The sequence below is a fragment of the Cucurbita pepo genome, chromosome LG15, assembly GCF_002806865.2.
Source record: "Cucurbita pepo subsp. pepo cultivar mu-cu-16 chromosome LG15, ASM280686v2, whole genome shotgun sequence".
NCBI classification, from domain to species: domain Eukaryota; kingdom Viridiplantae; phylum Streptophyta; class Magnoliopsida; order Cucurbitales; family Cucurbitaceae; genus Cucurbita; species Cucurbita pepo.
The window spans coordinates 5,600,189-5,620,311 of NC_036652.1; the positions used below are offsets into that span (position 1 = coordinate 5,600,189).

Genomic DNA, 20,123 nt, shown 5'->3' on the forward strand with positions numbered 1-20,123 from the left:
AGTCAACCCAATCAACTCGAAAATAGAGCTCACAGCTCAATCCTACCCTACTTTTTAAGACTGTCGTGAAGATTAAAAATATTTGACGTTTGTAATAAATGTTAGTGATACATGACTGTGAATATCTTATATTGGAGTTTTATGAGATTCTAGTTATTTATGTAACACGTACGGTAATATATGACGGTTTCACAAACAAATATATATTTGAGTATATGTGACCAAAACCGTAACATGCATATACACATACATATATATGTGTATGCATATACACATACATATATATGTGTATGTATGTATGTATATATATATATATATATATATATATATATATATACTCTTGGGTTACTTTAAACCCGACAACTCGAACCGACCTAACTTAAAATATAAAAGTTGAGTTGGGTTGGTTTAATTTTTTCTGAACTCGAATAGATTTGGTTCAAGTTTCAAGTTCGTTAGGCAAAACTTCAGGTTGAACCAGACCGAACAAAAATTTATAATATACATTGACATGTTATAAGTATTCATAGGTCTGGCTGGGTTGGGTTAGGTTACTAATTCAATCCACCCGAACTTTTATCCAAAAATATTTTCCCAACCCAACTCGTATACACCTATAATACAAAGGCATCCACCGATGATGACATTAGATCAAAGCTTTCGAGCCACACGTTGCAAGAACGCGTTCCATTCCCTTTTTGAAAATTTTGTTCCCAAAAAAGAAACAAACCTTTAAATTTTCACTGTTCTTGTTAATGGGTTTAGCTTTGATTTTGAAAAATGAACTTGTTTTGGTTGGATTTGGGCAAAAGATTGTTATTCACATGAACAATCCCTTATAAATTTGGATTTTCCCGGAAAGAAAATTCAAGCTGTTTGGCTTTGGATTTTCCCGGAAAATTCCCTCATTTTCTCCCTCGTAAGCATGGCAAGAATTTGCATGGCTATGCAAGCAAATGCATTGTTTCTTAGGTAAATTAATGTTCCCTTTTTTGACGTTTTTTCGTGTTTAAATAGTTCAACGACCCGTAGAGCCGATAGATTCAAGCTTTTAATCCGTTAATCAAGAATATATAAAGCTATATTCTCGTTGGCTCGTGTGTCGTGTTTGAGTTTCAACTATAATTTTGTGTTTTTTTTCACTTGCTTACGAAAAAGTCTATAAGGTCGTTTGATTCCGTGAATTGGAGTCGGGAATTGGTAGCTACAGTGTTAGACACGGAAATAGTGTATTCCGAGACATAATTTATTCTCATGAATAAAGATATTCATGAGATAAAATGTAACAGTCCGAGCCCACCACTAGCAGATATTGTCGTATTTATAGAATCAGACATGAAAATAGTGTCTGCACAACATTCTCGTACAACATGACTATGTTTTTATTTGTATTGGACAACTTATAGAAGTGAAGATTGTCTGCACGAGCTAACCATGTTTTTTTATGATGCTTTGTTTTCACTCACATGTCTAAAGTTTTGAGGTTACTCGATACATAATTTTTCTAAGCTTTAACACGCTTAATTTTATAATACACATTACTGGTATATATAGTAATTTTTAATTATTTAAGTCTTTCTTAATCATCATATCCTCGTGACTACTTTCATGCTGATGTCTCTTTTACTCGAACGTTACAGATAATGACCTCAATTTCATAAATTTTAAGCATTCATTTTATCTGGGTGAATGAATTAACAGTATATTAGATAAGCATAAAGCTAGAATGGTCGAGTTATTGGTCACATGACCTGCACCGAGTTGGTAGCTTATTGGGCTTTTTCCTAGATAAAAGCAGATCAATTCGCCTTCTTGTTATCCAAAAGTCGGTTGAATCGGGCAGGCTCCCGCCCCGTAGCGTCGAATGAAATAGGTAGTCGGGTTCTCTTTCGACAACCCTTTTGATATGATAGGCCCGGTGGTCTCAATTCAGTGGGATCTTTCATTCACATTTTTTAAGTCGATTCAATCTTGTTTTAAGTCAAGCTCGGATTAACGTGACTCGACCCAATTTGAAAATTTTTGAAGGCCTAACTAGTTGCATGACAGGAAAGTGAGGCGCCAATTGAGCAGCCTTGTAATGGCGTCCACAGGCCAACGAGCCACACATCAAAGAGAAGACGAGGCAGAGACCGAGCCACTGGCCTATAACTCACCCACTTGGGTGCCCCATTCTCGCACTCGAATTTACTACCCTCCGGGCCATGAGTGGGTCATGAAGGACATCCCTACACATGCAGCTTCCTTCTCTCGACCCTACTGGTTTCGGGATTTCGATGGCGTCGATGACCTGAACCCCGACACCGTTTTCGGCAGTCGGGATTGACCCTTGGGGTCGGAAGAAGGCTAGCTGCCAATGGAACAATGAACAATATGTAAAGACTTGAGTTTCGAGTTTCGAGTTGAGTAAGACTGTGTAATGACCAAATTGGCCTTCTAATAATGTAAAGTTTAGTAGATGTATTTATGGGTAGATTGTAAATTACCATTATAAAGCGAATGAAATACTAATATAACAATCTATTCCCTCGTTGAATTTCATCCACGCTCGTGTTTTTTAGTTCGGTTTGTATTTTAGAAAAATATCAATACGAATCTTTAGAAAGGCTTCTCGAGAGATTGAGAGGTGCCTCTTCAGTCTTCACCGACACCGACAAGCACGTGCTTGAAATGCTATCCTAAAAATGTCTTTAACGTACCAATTGGTTTTAAATTATTAAAAATATGTTTATAATTTTTTGAACCGTTTTAACTATTTTAAAATCATTTATCAAATGCTCTTATCCATCGTGATTAACTTTTTTTTATTATTTTAATTCTTATTCTTAAATATTTTTAAATATTGTTTTATTTTTTTTATATCAATTTTATAATAGCTCAAGTCCACTGCTTACATATATTCAATTTTACCAGTTTTGTATTGTCGTTAGCCTCACGGTATCATAGCCAGACACTGAGTCTTATGCAAGACGTTAGCCTCACGGTGGATTGTGAGATCCCACAAGGGTGTGAAAATTTCTCCCTAGTAGACGCATTTTAAAATTTTGAGTAGAACCCAAAAGGAAAAGTTTACAGAAAACAATATCGGTGAACGGCAGGTTTGGGTTGTTACAATTTTTTTTCGTCTCGTAATATATTTAAGTTGATCCCCGACACGAGATATGTTATTATGACTTTTCTTTTATGGTCAAGATATATTCTTTTATCAGTTAACTATGTTCGAATCCGACAGAGAATTAGATAGAAACAATATTTGTCTCGATATGATATTAAAATTATGATAAATACAAAACGAAAAAATGGATAAAACCTAAAGTCAAATACATGTGTCTTTATCTGAGGTTCGTCGTGATTTTTCTTTCCCCGTTCAAATTCATCGTCACAATTAATTTCATCTTTAACTGATAGGTTCGTTGAATTTCGGTCATCAAACGTTCAAACAAAATCCAGCATTGATCATTTTGCTTCACCACTGAAACGCAAAGATAACACTTGTTTGATTTCGGCTTCGAGGAAATCGTATAACAAACTTATGGTCGAGAGTTGACTTTTAATAGCAAACTGTCTAGAACACGAAATATATGTCATTTTAACGGCTAACGTATGCATCATTAAGCGTTCTGATGTCTTGTAATAAAATAAGTTAATCATCCTCCTTTGGTCAAAGAGGGACGATATAAACGACGAAACGATTTAAAGTCCCGCCAAGTTAAGCATTCATAATTACTGTTACATATGTGTTTGCATACCCGAGAGTTATTAGCTAAGTTGTCGATACTCGAGGCAGATGAGGAAGATATTTATCGGTTGTGTTACAGTTTCCCGTGGTTTTCTTAATGACATGCACGTAGTAACGGTATCGACGACTCGTTAGGTAAAATTATCGAGGTTATAATTAAAATATAAATATAAATTTGAAAATGAAATTTTATATTATTTATATATGGAAAGAGAAAAGGAGGGTAGAAAAGTCAATAAATGATATTAAAAAGAGGACGAAGGGAAAAGGAAAGAAAATAAAGGGAAAAAAATGGACAGTTTATTTGGGCTTTAAGAGTATGAAAATGGTTGCCGTTTCAGCGATGCTCTTCGGCTTTTCACACTTTCGCTCTCCTCTTTAACTTCACTCCGCCTCTTCTTCTCTCTCTCTCTCTAAGGATTTTTCCTTCTGCGTTCGATTTTCCGGTTGTAAACGGAGTTTGATTGTGTTTTTGATCGGAATCTCATGATGTTGAGGTCGTGTTGCAGGCCGCTTGAGCGGTTTATTGGACGGTGGGCCGGCGATGGGCTGCTGTGGCAGTCGGAATTGAAGGCTCATGCTTCTGGTGATTATTCGATCGCTGTTGTGCAGGCTAATTCCTGTCTTGAGGATCAGAGTCAGGTTTTCACGTCTTCCTCTGCTACGTATGTTGGTGTTTATGATGGCCATGGCGGCCCTGAGGCTTCTCGCTTTGTGAATAAGCATCTTTTTCCGTATATGCATAGTGAGACTCTGTTTAAACCTCTTTTTGTGTATTTCGTTTGTCTCGTTTTTTTTTTTCGTAATTGATTCTGTTTGTGTGAGATCCCCACATTGGTGAGAGAGGCGAACAAAACATTTCTTATATAGGTGTGGAAACCTCCCTCTAGTATATGCGTTTTAGAACTGTGAGGCTGATGACGATACGTAATAGGCCGAATCAGACAATATTAGAGTTAGACATGGGTTTAGGCTGTTAGGAATGGTACTAGAACTAGACATCTGACGGTGTGCCAGCGAGGACGCTGGCCCCAAAAGGTGATTGTGAGGTCTCACACCAGTTGGAGAGAAGAACGAAGCATTTCTTGTAAGGATGTGGAAACCTCTCCCTAGTAGATGTGTGGGGTGGATTGTGAGGTTCCACATCCCTTAGAAAGGGAACGAAGTATTCCTTGTAAGAGTGTTGTAAGAGCGTAGAAACCTCTCTCTAGTAGACGCGTTTTAAAAATTTTGAGAGGAAGCTCGAGAGGGAAAGTCCAAAGAGGACAATATCTGCTAGCGGTGAGCTTGGGTTGTAGGGTGCTTTTCGTAGATTCTAGGCTCTTTTTTCATTGTTCTGAAAGTCTGAGAAGGAGAAGAGGGGATTAAGAGAGACACTGGGAATTGTTCATTTGAATTTACCTTTCAAGTTTTTGTTGCAGAGTTTGCTTCAGAACAAGGTGGGCTATCGGAGGATGTTATTAAGAAGGCATTCAATGCCACAGAAGAGGAGTTTCTGCGTTTGGTTAAGCGGGTTTTGCCTGCAAAGCCACAGATTGCTTCAGTTGGATCATGCTGTCTTGTAGGTGCAATTTCGAATACGAAGCTATACGTAGCGAATCTCGGGGATTCAAGAGCTGTGCTTGGCCGTAGAGTTTCGGAGAGTAAGAGAACACCGGTAGTCGCAGAACGGTTGTCGACTGATCACAATGTTGGAGTAGATGAAGTTAGGAAAGAGGTTGTAGCACTTCATCCTGATGATTCCCATGTAGTTGTCTATACCCGTGGTGTTTGGAGGATCAAAGGCATAATTCAGGTAACTTTTGCATTCTTGAAGTTTAATGGCTCCTCCATTTTGATAGAACAGATCTTGGTGCTTTCTTTGCTGTTAATGAATTTGCTCTCATCAGTTAATAATCAAAATCTTGGTGAGTTCTGTGAGATTCCACACCGGTTGGGGAGTAAAACGAAACATCTTTTATAAAGGTGTGGAAACCTTTCCCTTATAAATGCGTTTTTAAAACCTTAAGTGGAGGCCCGAAAAGGAAAGTCCAAAGAAGACAATATCTACTAGCGGTGGGCTTGAGCCGTTTCAAATGGTATACGAGCACATCGGGCGATGTGCCAAAGGGGAGGCTAAGCCCCAAATGGGGGTGGACACGAGGCGGTGTGCCATTTAAGGACGCTAGGCCTTGAAGGGGGTGGATTGGGGGTCCCACATCGATTGGAGAAGGAAACGAGTTGAAGGAGGGTGGATTGTGAGATCCCACATCAGTTGGAGAAGGAAACGAGTTGAAGGAGGGTGGATTGTGAGATCCCACATCAGTTGGAGAGGAGAACGAAACATTCTTTATAAGGGTGTTGAAACCTCTCCCTAGTAGACTCGTTTTAAAAACTTTGAGGGGGAGCCCAAAGCGGTGGGCTTGGAACGTATTAACTGTGACTCTGTAATGAGAACTCTGCTTCTCTTTATGTTGGAAAAAGCTTCATTGACAGAAAGGAACAAAGAAATTTGTCTGAACTTTCTTCTTGACTTAGTCTTATTCCCTATGGTGCTTATCTTAGTTATTAATTCATTTGTGCTGTTCTTATCCTTTTCGAAACTCCAGGTTTCAAGATCTATAGGTGACGTCTATCTAAAGAAACCCGAATTCAACCGGGATCCAATATTCCAACAATTCGGGAACCCCGTTCCATTGAAGCGAGCAGTAATGACTGCCGAACCTTCAATCCTAACTCGAGAGCTTAAACCTCAAGACCTATTCCTGATCTTTGCATCAGATGGCCTCTGGGAACAACTTACTGATGAGGCTGCTGTGGAGATAGTTTCCAAGAACCCAAGAGCAGTAAGTTACAGAGAACTCCCATTTATGTCATTTACAAAGCACAAACTCCAAACACATTCTAACATTTCTTTGACTCCTTCAGGGAATTGCAAAGAGATTAGTTCGTGCAGCCCAACACGAAGCAGCAAGGAAACGGGAGATGAGATACACCGACTTAAAGAAGATCGAAAAGGGGATTCGGCGTCATTTCCACGACGACATTACTGTCATCGTCGTTTATCTCGACCACAACATAAGCTCACACACCCGTGGAGCTAAGAACGCTATTGCCGGGTACACCACTGCACCTGTTGATATTTTCTCTCTTAACTCAAACTATGAGGCAGAGGAAAAACTTCACACAAAGATCTAAAGAATTGATTTTGAAAGGCAAAATTAAAGAGATACACAGAAACAGAAGGGTTGTTAGGTAGAGGATGGGACAGGGTGGTTCATCAGTAAAAGAAACAGAGTTGATTAAATGTATAGATAATTTTTTAAGTCACTGATTGCTGCTAATGGGAATCAGCTGGCTTTGATAACTTTTTTTCTTGGTTTCTGATTGGATCTTTTTTCCACCATTGACTTGCAAGAGGTTTATGAAATTCAATAATGGCAGGCACTTTTCCCCCTTTTACATTATATCTATAGTTTTACATGCTTTCTTGGAAATTTTGAGTACTCCTAGGTGGGCATCGACATGCAACGATATCAAATTGTGAGTTACGACGCTGATATCAACGATATCGCGAGTCATGACGCTGATATCAACGATATCAATCGTGAGTCACGACGCTGATATCAACGATATCGCGAATCACGATGCTGATTTCGGTAGTCTTTCGATGCATGTTCCTAATGGATAGCCAAAAGCTTCAAGTGGTAGGATTTGGATTCAACGATATCAGGAGAAGATTTGAATCTCTAATAAAGAAAAATGAGATTAGTTCAGTCAAATTGTGACATATACCATTTGATCCAAGATCAAATAAGTCCAGAAGTTAATTATATACTTAAGCTAATTGATCCCAAACCTGCACAAGATTTGATCTAATTGTTAGAGAACTCACAAGACTCCCAAGATTTGATCTAATTGTTAGAGAACTCACAAGACTCCAAAGACCGAAAACTTCGAAGTTCGAACACTTTGTAGATGATAAGGCTTCAAAAACCAAAATCTTCTTTGAAGATCTAACAACTTCCGAGATAAATTGAAGTGTCATCTAGAACATAAGACTTCAACATTTTGATCGACGATTCTCTAATAAGATTAACTAAGAATCGATCAGAAGATCAACAATCCAGGTGCTAGTTGAAAGTTGTTCCTAAAAACTTAGTAAGCTTGGATAGACAAGCTACTCAAGTCATCATCCACCCTCAAGCCAAGTAATTGTGAGACAATGTGAGATCCTACATCGATTGGGACGGAGAACGAAACATCCTTTATAAGGGTGTGGAAAACTCTCCCTAGCAGACGTGTTACAAAAACCTTGAAGGGAAGCCCGAAAGGAAAATCCAAAAAATGACAATATCTGCTAGCGGTGGGCTTGGGTCGTTATAAATGGTATCAAAGCCAGACATAAGGCGATGTGTCACCCGAAGGGAGTGGACATGAGGCAGTGTGCCAACAAGGACGCTGGGCCTCGAAGGGGGTGGGGGGAGCCCCACATCGATTGTAGAAGGGAACGAGTGTCAGCGAGGACGCTCGGCCCTAAAGGGGAATGGATCGTGAGATCCCACATCAGTTAGGGAGGAGAACGAAGCATTCTTTATAAGGGTGTGAAAACCTCTCCCTAGCAGACACATTTTAAAAACCTTGAGGGAAAGCCCGAAAGGAAAAACCCAAAGAGAACAATTCTACTAGCGGTGGACTTCGACCGTTCCGGAAAGAATCAAAAGATAGACTATACTACTACACCTATATAAAATCAACACAAAAATCAAGTTCACTTTCACGAACTAAATTTCTTTCAGGAGTCTCATGGGCAGAATTCTATCAAATCTAACTCGATCACCATTCACAATTTATCATTATTATCATCAATATTTTGAGACAGCTATAGAACAGAGGAACCACACATGATTTAAGATATCGAATCTATCAACACAATCAACCAGACATGGTATCATCTGACAAGATATTAAGAGCTATGATTTTACTTACAGATGTTAACGCTGGTGCTTCCACACTTCTTTTATACAGAATATGGATATAATTATGCTGATCCCTCCACGATGAGCACCAAGTTTCCAATCTAGTGTAGCATCAGGTCTTCCTACAAAGCCATAAAAGAGCATGGAAAGAATAGGAATCTCCTATAGTTGACCTTCCGCACCCCGATTGAGCGGTTCGGTTCTTTCGGGTCTGAAGTAGGCATCTCCCACGATGCAAGCTGCATTGTTCATTGCTATGACCATTTCTTACTTAGACGCTCCTGCAACCTACATTCCTCTTCTTTAGTTATGTGTGGGTCGAGATTGCGAAGGTTGGAGACGAAACTACTTGCCTCGTCCCGACGATTTAGCTTACAGAACCAATCTACTAGAGAGTTGTATGTGTTCTGATTCGGCCTACATCCATTCTTGATCATATACCTCACCACGTCAATCGCATCTACAAACATGGAATCAGCTGCATAGCATGAAATGAAGGTATTATACGTAATTACATCAGGGACGATCCCGAAGTCCTTCATCTCTGCAAATATTCGCGAGGCCTCTTTCATTCGACCATTTCGGCAGTAGGCGAAGATAACGGTATTAAATGAAATGATATCGGGCTTCATTCCTTTACCAATAATTTCCCTTAGGACTTCCTCTGACTTCTCGAAGTGCTCGGTACGACTGTACATGTACATTAAGCTATTGTATGTTGTTAAGCTTGGAGTGAAGCCACTGTCGTTTATGAAGTTCAAAATTTCGTTCGTCTTTGAAACCATCCTTCTCCTACCATAAATAGAAACCATAGCGTTTAGAGTCGTTATATCGGGCGAATAACCTTGTTTCCTTAGTTCTAAGAAAGCACGTTCTGTCTCCGTCAAGAGATCGCTTTTACTATAAACCAAAACCAGTGTCTTCAAAAGCACAGCTTGAGGTTCAATGTCGCCGGAATAGATCTCCTCAGCAAGTGCAGACATCCGCTCGATCTCTTTGCCATTGGCATAAGCATGAAGTAAAGAACAGTACGTTAAATCATTCGGTTTACACCTACCACCCTTCATTTCGGCAAGAACTTTCTCCGCCTGCTCCCAAAGGCCTCCCCGAGCCAACGCTGCCAAAACAGCATTGTAAGTCGACAGATCGGGAGTCACCCCGGCATCCAACATTCTTCTATAGATAGTCATTGCTTGATCAAAAGAACCACACCTGCTATAGGCACTCATGAGAGTGTTAAAAGTGTCCCTCTCAGGCACAAAACCTGCCCTCTTCATCTCTCTGAATACTCCTGAGACTTCAGAATCCATACCATTTTGTCCAAACACTGCCAAAAGTGTGTTCCAGGTAACAATATCAGGCACACATTCACATCTCTTAATTTCTTCGAAAACCTTCATCATCTCCTCGAAATTACCCCTGTTACCGTGCATCTTAATCAACGCATTGAACGTGCATATATTTGCTTGGCACCCCGAAGCTCTCATCTCCTCAAATACTCTCATCGCATAGTCGTCCTTTCCCGTCTTCTCGAAACCAGACAACAATGTGGTGTAAGTAAAAACATCAGGCTTAATCCCCTTCTCCACCATCTGTGTTTTTAGCTCCATAGCTTCGTCTAACAAACCACCCCGTGCATAAGCCGATATCAACGAATTGTAAGTAACAATACTAGGCGCAAACCCCCCCGCTTCCATCTCCTTCAAAACCTCCATGGCTTCCTTTGGCCGCCGAGACTTCCCATACACATCTAACAACGCATTGTAAGTAACCTTATCAGGACTAAACCCAGCTGCTTTCATCTCTTCAAACACCTCTGCAGCTTCTTCATACAATGACCCCCGTCGACAACTACTAATAAGCGTATTATACGTATACGAATCCGGGGCAATCCCGGAACTCTTCATACTATCAACAAGAGCAGCAATCTTACTCCAAGGCATTCCCATTTTTCCATAGACATTCAAGATAACATTATAAGTAATTAAAGTTGGTCTACAACCTTCTTCTTCCAATTTCTTAAACACCATCACAGCCTCTCTATATCTCCCATTATTAGCATAAGCAGTTATCAAAGAAGTATAAGCATAAATATCTATATTAACTCCATCATTTCGAAGCTCATGAAGCAAGGAAGCAGCAGAAGAAGCCCGACCCTCTTTACCAAGTACACTAATAATCACAGCAATCACAGAGCTACTCAAAATGGAAGCAAAATCCTCCCGATTGCGAACAAAATCAAACACACGCAAGGCCAATTCATTCTTCTTGTTAAACACTAACCCTTTGATTATCCCCAAAATGTCTAAGGAAACAGACTCGGGGGTGAAATTAAGTCCTTCGGGACTGGTTTCAAACAATTGAAGCAAAATTTCATTCAACGAGGAGGCATCGAATTCGGGGTTAAGTAAAGAATCGTGAATTCGCTGACCTTGAGTAGAGAGACGGTGGTGCGACCATGGCTTCCCGCGGTTCGGGTCGCGGGACCGGCCGATTCGGCTGCGGGATTTGAAAGTGGATTTGGGAATATGTGGTCGAGGAGAAGAGGAGTCTTTGTGGGGAAGAAATAGGTCTTGGAGAATAGGGGATATGTGGGATGATGATGATGAAGAAGAAGAAGAAGAGAGCGACGGCGGCGGCGGAGAAGAGTGTGAAGCAGGCTGGTGGTGGAAGACAGAGAAGAGGGGCTTGGAGGGCGGCGGATTGGGGAGGAGGAGAGGAAGAGCAACCTTGTCCGCCATTTTTGGCCACCGCAGAGCTTCGCGGGGTAGTGGATTTTGCAGTAGGGGTTTAACTGAAGTTGTGGTCTCTCTGGATTTGAAGATGAAGATATTTTAATTTTTTTTTTTTTTTTACAGCAATAAATTTTATAAAATTTCTATTTTCTACAATTTTTTTCCTAAAATTTGAATTTATTCTTAAAAAAATTATTTTCACATTAAAAAAAAATTAAATATTTAAATATTTATTTCTTCGCGTTTTTATTTTTTAAATTTAATTCTTATTATTATAATATTTTAATTTCATAATACGAATATTATAATATTTATTTCGGTCAATATTGTCCCTTTATTTCTTATTATTATAATATTTTAATTTCATAATACGAATATTATAATATTTATTTCGGTCAATATTGTCCTTTTATGTGAAATATAATCGTTGTTGTACTAAATTTGAACAATCGAAAGTATAGACTAAAGTAAAATCGCAGGACCCGAACCATGGGAAGTCATGAAATTGCCGGACCCAAACCATGGGAAGCCATGACTAAAATGAAATCGCGGGATTTGAATGAAATTATAAAATTTGTAGAGTAACGACATTCGTTAAACCCTATGGAGTAGGTTTAGAAGCTCGTATTGTTTAGTTTAAGTAACAACATACCAATAGATAATACCATGTTTCACCACGAGGACGACAGCCACGGAGTGAGTGTCAAATTGACTAATTTTTATACGTCGAGGTACTCGAGACTAAGATAGGGCAAACCGGAGCAGAAAAGGCAGGCATGTAGAGTACAAAAGTAACACATTTTTACCCAAACTAAGGACTAACAAAGATTTCCATAGACCAATCCCTACATAAACATGTTCTTACAAAAGCTTCTTCTCTATCCAACTACTAAACCAAAAGAGGGCTATGAACGGATTCAGTGAGCAATAATACCTGAGCGACTCCCAAAACAAACAAACAAAGTTCATCTTCCATTCTTCAAATCATCATAGAAAGTGGGAACTTATTAGCCCTGCAATCTCCAGAAACCCGACTTCGTCTTTCCCTCCGAATATTTTCTTCAGCTTCTCGTCGCATATTATGATTTTCTTGTCGTTGGGTTTCTGTAAGAATGAAGAAATTATTAGAAACAAAACAATGAATCGACTCGAGTTCAGGGTTCTGGGGTTATGTGCTTTGAACCCCTGATTTCTGGGGAGCTAACTACGTCACAAATTATGATTGTCTTGTTAGTAGGTTTGTATAAGAATGAAGAAATTATCAAACAACAAAACAACGAATCGACTCGACTTCGGGGTTCTGGGGCTCGGGATTCCTAAGGAGCCAACTATGTCGCAAATTATGAGTTTCTTGTCACTAGGTTTCTATAAGAATGAAGAAATTATCATAAACAAAACAACAAATCGACTCGACTTCAGGGTTTTGGGGTTCCGTGCTTTGAAACCCTGATTTCTAAGGAGCCAACTACTTTCCAAATTATGATTTTCTTGTCACTAGGTTTCTATAAGAATGAAGAAATTATCAAAAACAAAACAATGAATCGACTTACCTTTAGGGTTCTAGGGTTCATGAGCCAACTACATTGCAAATTAATTCTTATCACTAGGTTTCATCCTAGGGTTCATGAGCCAACTACATTGCAAATTAATTCTTATCACTAGGTTTCTATAAGAATGAAGAAGTTATAAAAAATAAAACAACAAATCGCCTCGACATTCGGGTTTTGGGGTTTCATGCTTACCATGGATTTCTAAGGAGCCAGCTATGTCGAAAATTATGATTTTTTTGTCACTAAGTTTTTATAAGAATGAAGAAATAATCGAAAACAAAACAACAAATCGACTCGACTTCAAGGTTGTGAGGTTCTAATTTCTAAACCCTAAACCCTAATTGCTAGTCCTTGAACTTTCCCTTTTGGGTTTCCTTCCAGGTTATTAAAACGCGTCTACGAGGGAGAAGTTGTCACACCCTTATAAAGAATGTTTCGTTCTCATCTTCAACCGATGTGGGATCTCACAATCCACCCACTTCGAGGACCAGCATCTACGATGGCACACCGCCCGATATGACAACATCTGCTAGCCCTCGTTTCAGAGCAAGACATTTTCAACCCATGCCAATACATCTTACAGCCTCCTCAGAACCCAACAACTCTGAGCAAAAATCTCCTAAACTTACAAACTTCACTAATACAAAAGGCCACATTCTAAAGCATCTTCAAAACAAATGATTTATGAGTGGAAGAAACATAATCTAACGGTAATTAAAGCGTATTCTAGAAAGAAAACTGTAAGAAATTCTAAAGAACAAGATCCAAGATCTTGGATCAATTTCAGCACAAGATATTTTTCATCCATGGCGATACATCAAACAACAGAACTCGAGAAAAAAAAATACCATAAACTTGAAGGATTATTCTCTGAAAACTAGTAACATAAACAAATGAACGAAAGAACAACGAGGAAAGAAAAAGAAAAATGAAAAACAACAGAGGAAGGAGAGAGTATACCTGAAGATTATGTTCTTTAATGTGAGTCCAAATGACCTTAAGGGCTTGGGTACGAGAAATCTCGGGAGCACCAACAAGCGCCTGCATCTCCGGCGAAATCCTCCGGGGCTTCATGATGCCACGGGGCTGCCGGGAGGAGGCAGTGGTCTGGTTGGAGGCGGAAGCGAAGGTAATGGTGCGGGAGAAGCGCAAATTAGGCAAAGGAAGTTGATAGGGATGCTTGACGGAGGAGACGACAGCGGAGGCTCTGGCAACGAGGAGCGACGGTTCGCCGGAGACGAAGGTGGAGACGAAAGCCATGGCCGGAACTGACGACTGGTTGTGTGCACGTTCGAAAAATGGATAGAGCGAAGATGAAGCGGTGAGACCGAGAAGCTCGAAAGTCGAAACTCTGAACGCGCGTTAATCCATTCAGGTTCGCTGGAATTACAACAATGCCATTATCGGGCTTTTGGGCCTATTCTGGTAAATGGGCCGGCCCAAGTATGCTCAAAGTGGGCCGGCCCCGTTCTGGTCAAATTGGGCCGGCCTACTTATATGGATATTTTAGGGATTTCCTTATTTAATATTTCGGCTCAAATGGCAAATTTGGGGATTAAACCTATAAATAATATTTAGTAAATTTCTAAAGAGTAAAAAAATAATTATGAAGTTCGTAAAACCCGAAACACGAACCGAATATTTTTTACAAACCCGAAATTATGTCTAGTGAACTCAAAACTCGATCCGAATATTATTTTATTTCAGAAAATTCACCTAATCCAACTCGAAACACTAACTCAACCCAACCCAACCCCTATAATTTGGGTTGGGTCGGTTCGGGTTGTCGGGTTCAATATACACCCCTATATAATAGTGAAGGGTCCGACCTCTTAATTGAACTTAAAAAAATTAAATTACGAGTTTAGTTCATAAAAATTTAGATTTATGTCTAATATATTTATGAATTTTTTAAAAGATGTTAAATTTTCAATTTTTATCTCATAAGTTCAGGAATATTTAATATGTCGATAAATTTTAGATTTTGTGTCCAATAAATCCTTAAATTTTTAACTTATTTTACATTTTTTAATATTATATATAAAATTAAAATTTTTAGAATTTATAAAAATACCCTTTAATTTGATGTCCAATAAATTAATTAATTTAAAAAAATATTAAATAATTTAGGAACTTAATTCAAATTAAATAAAAATAAAATAAATATATGTCTATATAATTGGATACAAATATTTTTTTTAATAAATAATAAATTTGGTTAATGGGAACCAAAACGCACCGTTTTGGTGTTCCACAAAATTTGGAAATTACATTTATTTTTATTTAAACAACATTGTTCTGGCAATTACCCTCCCGCCGGTGGCAGAAGAAAGTTCTTTGGTCGGCTTTAGCCTCGCCGGGATTCTGGATTGCTTCCAGTAAAGATCTGCGTGTGCTTCTCCTTCTGTTCTTTGTTTAGTGGATGAATTTCATGATCGGGAAGTGTTCGATGATATGTCTCAGAAGCCAAAGCGCAAATGGTTAATGGCAAATCTTATGCTATGCGCTCTTCGTGTATAAATCCTGAGTTCATCAATCTCTCCGACCTCCTCCAAGGCCGGATTAACAGTTCCCGCCTCCGTCAAATTCACGGCCGCGTCTTTCGTCTGCTGAAGCATCAGGACAATCTAATCGCAACTCGACTTATCGGCCACTACCCACATTCTGTTGGAATCAGAGTCTTCAATCAACTCCTACGGCCGAACATATTTCCTTGCAACGCGATTATCAGAGTACTTGCTGAATCGAATTGTTCGTTTCTTGCCTTTTCCATCTTCAAATCTTTGAAGCGGCTTTCAGTTTCCCCTAATGATTTCACTTTTTCTTTCCTTCTCAAGGCGTTTCACCGTTCCAGCCATTCTCCTAATGTGAAACAAGTTCATACCCATGTCATGAAAATGGGTTATTTGGGTGATTCTTTTATCTCCAATGCTCTTCTTGGAGTCTACGCGAGAGGTTTGAAGGATATGGGTTCTGCACATAACATGTTCGACGAAATGTCTGAGAGAGAAATGGCTTGTTGTTGGACTTCTTTGATTGCTGGCTATGCTCATATGGGTCTTGCTGAAAAGGCTCTGCTGGTTTTTGTGATGATGATCAAAGAGAATATCCAGCCGGAGGATGACACCATGGTTAGTGTTCTATCTGCTTGTTCTAAGCTTCAAATTGCTGAAATTGAAAAATGGGTTGCAGAATTAACACAATTGGTTAATGAATTTGATTCCTGTTGTGATTCAATCAATATTGTTCTTGTTTATCTATATGGGAAGTGGGGGAAGATTGAAAAGAGTGAAGAAAAGTTCAATGAAATTGTTGATAAGAGAAGTGCTATTGTTTGGAATTCAATGATAAATGCATATTTTCAGAATGGTTGCCCTGTGGAGGCCTTGACCCTTTTCCGTCTAATGCTTGAGAATCCCCATTGCAAACCCAACCATGTCACAATGGTTACCGTCCTTTCGGCTTGCGCTCAAATTGGAGATTTGCAGCTCGGTCGTCGGGTTCATGAAGCTCTCGAACACGGCGGGCGCAGAGGTATCATTGCATCAAACAAAATGTTGGCCACTGCATTGATTGATATGTATTGTAAAAGTGGGAGTTTGGAGAAGGCAAAACAAGTTTTTCATGAACTAATCTGCAAAGATGTAATCTCCTTCAATGCCATGATCATGGGCCTTGCAGTAAACGGCAAAGCCGATGAGGCATTGAAGCTTTTCTCCCAAATGCAAGAGTCTGACATAAAACCAACCACTGGAACATTCATTGGCTTACTATCTGCTTGTAGCCATTCGGGGTTTCTCGAACAAGGACGTCAAATCTTCATTCAAATGGCTACCCGCTACTCAACGTCGCCTAGTCTAGAACACTATGCTTGTTACATTGATCTCCTTGCTCGAGCGGGCTGCGTCGAGGACGCTCTTGAAGTTGTTTCAACCATGCCTTTTGAACCTAATAACTTTGTTTGGAGTTCTCTGCTGAGAGGCTGCCTGCTTCATTCGAGATTCGAGTTGGCACGATATGTTTCGAAAAAGCTTGTTGAAGTAGATCCCGAAAGCTCTGCAGGGTATGTAATGCAGGCGAATTCATTTGCCACTGATCTTCAATGGGATGATGTCTCGGCTTTGAGATGGTTTATGAGAGAAAAGGGTGTTCATAAGCAGCCAGGGCGGAGTTGGATCAGTATAGATGGGATTGTGCATGAATTCTTCTCGGCAACCAAATCACATCCTTGTGTGGATCTGTTATACAGTACGTTGAGTGAGCTTGAGAGGCAAATGAAGCTGGTAATCCCATAGAAAAGAAGCCTCACAAGGTATTGAATGCGTTTATCTAGCAATCATTTTACCTTTGTGAAAATTTGGGCGAAGATTCCTGGCAAGAAATTTGTAGGGATTGCTCTACAGAATTTTTTTTTCCCTTGTGTATATGGGAATTTGGTGGGCTAAAGGGTGGATATGGGAGTGAGGAATATAATCCTCGTCTTTGTCCCCGTTTGACTAATAGGGATAAAATATCTTCTCACTCCTTCCCTCGTTCTCCATTTAAATGGGGATTCATTACCCTATAGTTATCGATAAACACTTGACAATTATTGATTAGGTCTGATGGAACAGTATCTCGTACTTGATACTCTCTCCACATTCTCGCACGGGACAATTATTGATCAGGTCTAATGGAACAGTATCTCGTACTTGATACTCTCTCCACGTTCTCGAGCTTCAACAATTTATTTTCTAGTCCCAATGTTATCTCCAAAACTCCCAAATTTGTGATTTTGATTCAAATTCTTGAAAAAATTGTTGGTAATTCACTGGAACCTTCTTTCACTCCTGAACCTATTCTATTGGTCGGTCTCTCATCTGTTTTTTCCTTTTCCTGATTTCGTTCTTTCAGTAAGGAAGGAAAGATTTTTGTTAAGGAAGTCAAAGACGAAACGAAAGAAGAATGAGACTTTTACAGTGAAGAATGAATTAGCTGCTTTTAAAGATGAAACTCAATCACTCAATCAGCTGCTTTTAAAGACGAAACTCAATCACTCAATCATGAATCAACATTCATGATCCTTCACTGATTCTGGTTCAGGAGTGAAAGAATCACTCAATCATGAATCAACATTCATGATCCTTCACTGATTCTGGTTCAGGAGTGAAAGAATCAGTCCCCAAACAAACGAATTGTGTTAAGATGTTTTACACGAGAATAGAATTGAAATGTTTCACACGAGAATAGAATTGAAATGTTTTACACGAAAATAAAATTGTAAGATGGAATAGTAGTAGATGTTTTACACGAGAATAGTAGTATTCGTAAATTTAAATAAAAGGAAAATGAGTACCAAACAAAAAACCAAGGCTGTAAAATTGCGTACTATTGGGTTGGTACAAAATGGCCATTCGAGATCATTAAGGTACAAAATCCATTTTACATACCCCAACTTTCTTAGTATGAACACAAAAAACCTTAGACTGAAAATTGACAGGGGCCGCGCGAACGCAGGCCCCCACTGCCACAAATAACGACGTAGGTTCCGCCACTTTGGGCAGACCTTAGACGGGCAGCCCTCCAACAGTGCAATGGAGGTCACCAATCTAGGCCATGAGCCTTCATGATCGCCCATTGACCCCGTCCAGGTAAGTATGTTCTAACGTCCCTCTCCCATCATATTTATAGGCCCCCCATACAGCCACCTCCTCCGCTTTTTCGATGTGGGACAAGTACAACCAAATTTAGCTTCTCTCCTTTCACCTCTTGGCTAGTAAAAATGCCCTATTCTCAATTCTTCACCCAAATTTTTTACCTCAATTTTTTTAACCATTAACCTTATAGTAAAAATTTACGAGAACATGATCGTAAAAACAAGCTCTACGATTCAAATTTTGGAACATTATCTTATTATCATATATTCAGTTATCTAAACCCGATACATCTAAAACATTTTTCAGCATAACATTTCAGGTACACGCTTTGAATGATTCGAATCATAATTTTAAAACATCCCGACAATTTTAAACTGAGTCAAGAGAACGTAACCGAAGCAAATGGGTATTATATATATGGAGATCAAAAGTCCCAAACAAGAAATGGGCTAATAATAATAATAATAATAATAATAATAATCAAAATGAAATGAAATAAGGAACAGGCAAAATGAAGATTAATGAAAACCCAACATAGACAGCATAAAAAAAAAAGGAAGAAATCTAAGCCATCATCAATACATATCCCATTCCAATCAACATGCTCCCCACCATTGTCTCCTTTCTCCAACTTTTCTCCACTCCACTCTGCAATAATAATAATAATAATATTGTCCATCAACCCGACGTGTCGTGTTAGCGTTTTCGTGAATATGTGTTCGATGATAATGATTAATGAAAAACGTAACGTGAAATGCAAGAAGATCTAGAAGTTTTCGTTCATGCTCGTGTCATAAAAGTTTACGAACTTTAGAGGGTGTTTAATATATTTCTAAACTTTTAATTTTGTGTATTATATAATTTCCATTAAATATGACCGTAAAATTTTAATTTACACCGTCTAGATCTATGAACTCTTGATTTTGTGGATAATAATTTTAAAATTAAAAAAAAATGTAAAAAATGAGTTAATTTTTTTAATGAATCTAAAAAAATTATTTGAAAATGTAGAATTATTAGTTTAATAACATTTAAAATTTAGTAGAAGATTAATGTAGGATGAATCGAAGTATATAATGAAGCTTACATTGTCGTTCTGAGATGGGGTAGGAGATTCTGGGCCGGCGGGTCCTGGACCCTCCGCCGACGGCATCGGCGGGCTCGAAACTGGGGCCGGACCCGGAGCCGCCTTCAACTTCTTCTTACTGGGTGCAGGAGCCGGAACCGCCGCTGGTGGTGATGCCAGTGGTGTAGGAGGTGGAGTGGCTGGTGGTGGGGTTGCCGGTGGTGGGGAAGCTGGAGGAGGAGTGGCCGGCGGTGGGGAAGCTGGAGGAGGAGTGGCTGGTGGTGGGGATGCCGGAGGAGGAGTGGCAGGAGGTGGGGAAGCTGGAGGAGGAGTGGCTGGAGGTGGGGAAGCCGGAGGGGGAGTGGCTGGAGGTGGGGAAGCCGGAGGGGGAGTGGCAGGTGGGGGAGATGATACTGGAGGAGGAGTGGCGGGAGGAGGG

General features: G+C 39.5%; 4 protein-coding genes, 1 non-coding gene and 1 pseudogene across 5 annotated transcripts in view; 2 read left to right on the top strand and 4 right to left on the bottom strand.

Moving 5' to 3' along the window:
• Window positions 1-4,017: 4,017 nt before the first annotated feature.
• LOC111811283 (probable protein phosphatase 2C 63) lies at window positions 4,018-7,180 on the top strand. Its single transcript, XM_023698056.1, has 4 exons — window positions 4,018-4,484; window positions 5,161-5,534; window positions 6,328-6,564; window positions 6,647-7,180. Exons 1-4 carry the CDS (start codon window positions 4,226-4,228, stop codon window positions 6,914-6,916), a joined length of 1,140 nt encoding a protein of 379 aa, XP_023553824.1. The 5' UTR covers window positions 4,018-4,225; the 3' UTR covers window positions 6,917-7,180.
• A 1,347-nt stretch (window positions 7,181-8,527) lies between these two features.
• LOC111811254 (pentatricopeptide repeat-containing protein At5g02860) lies at window positions 8,528-11,510 on the bottom strand. Its single transcript, XM_023698015.1, has one exon. The coding sequence runs from the start codon at window positions 11,436-11,438 to the stop codon at window positions 8,952-8,954; it is 2,487 nt and encodes an 828-aa protein (XP_023553783.1). The 5' UTR covers window positions 11,439-11,510; the 3' UTR covers window positions 8,528-8,951.
• Window positions 11,511-12,129: 619 nt separating this feature from the next.
• Window positions 12,130-14,324, bottom strand: LOC111811315. Its single transcript, XM_023698096.1, has 2 exons — window positions 13,943-14,324; window positions 12,130-12,536 (listed from the first exon to the last, which is right to left on the bottom strand). The coding sequence occupies exons 1-2, from the start codon at window positions 14,240-14,242 to the stop codon at window positions 12,420-12,422; spliced, it is 417 nt and encodes a 138-aa protein (XP_023553864.1). The 5' UTR covers window positions 14,243-14,324; the 3' UTR covers window positions 12,130-12,419.
• Window positions 14,325-15,287: 963 nt separating this feature from the next.
• LOC111811261 lies at window positions 15,288-17,952 on the top strand (annotated as a pseudogene).
• Window positions 17,953-18,457: 505 nt separating this feature from the next.
• LOC111776522 lies at window positions 18,458-18,620 on the bottom strand. The gene has a single exon (XR_002812259.1). It is a non-coding gene; the product is annotated as a U1 spliceosomal RNA (small nuclear RNA).
• A 388-nt stretch (window positions 18,621-19,008) lies between these two features.
• Window positions 19,009-20,123, bottom strand: part of LOC111811310 (classical arabinogalactan protein 9-like) — a gene marked incomplete in the record, with an annotated part of 1,425 nt that continues 310 nt past the window's right edge. The window contains 2 exon segments of the mRNA XM_023698090.1: window positions 19,009-19,266; window positions 19,706-20,123. Of these exon segments, the coding sequence (XP_023553858.1) occupies window positions 19,183-19,266; window positions 19,706-20,123 (502 nt within the window).

Bases quoted from the DNA above. Each gene is read 5' to 3' on its own strand.
- LOC111811315 (XM_023698096.1), bottom strand. From the start codon at position 14,242: ATGGCTTTCGTCTCCACCTTCGTCTCCGGCGAACCGTCGCTCCTCGTT. The intron at 12,537-13,942 runs GTATACTCTCTC...TCATTCTTACAG, and splicing joins TTAAAGAACATAATCTTCAG to AAACCCAACGACAAGAAAAT.
- LOC111811283 (XM_023698056.1), top strand. From the start codon at position 4,226: ATGATGTTGAGGTCGTGTTGCAGGCCGCTTGAGCGGTTTATTGGACGG. The intron at 4,485-5,160 runs GTGAGACTCTGT...TTTTTGTTGCAG, and splicing joins TCTTTTTCCGTATATGCATA to AGTTTGCTTCAGAACAAGGT. The intron at 5,535-6,327 runs GTAACTTTTGCA...TCGAAACTCCAG, and splicing joins GGATCAAAGGCATAATTCAG to GTTTCAAGATCTATAGGTGA.
- LOC111811254 (XM_023698015.1), bottom strand. From the start codon at position 11,438: ATGGCGGACAAGGTTGCTCTTCCTCTCCTCCTCCCCAATCCGCCGCCC.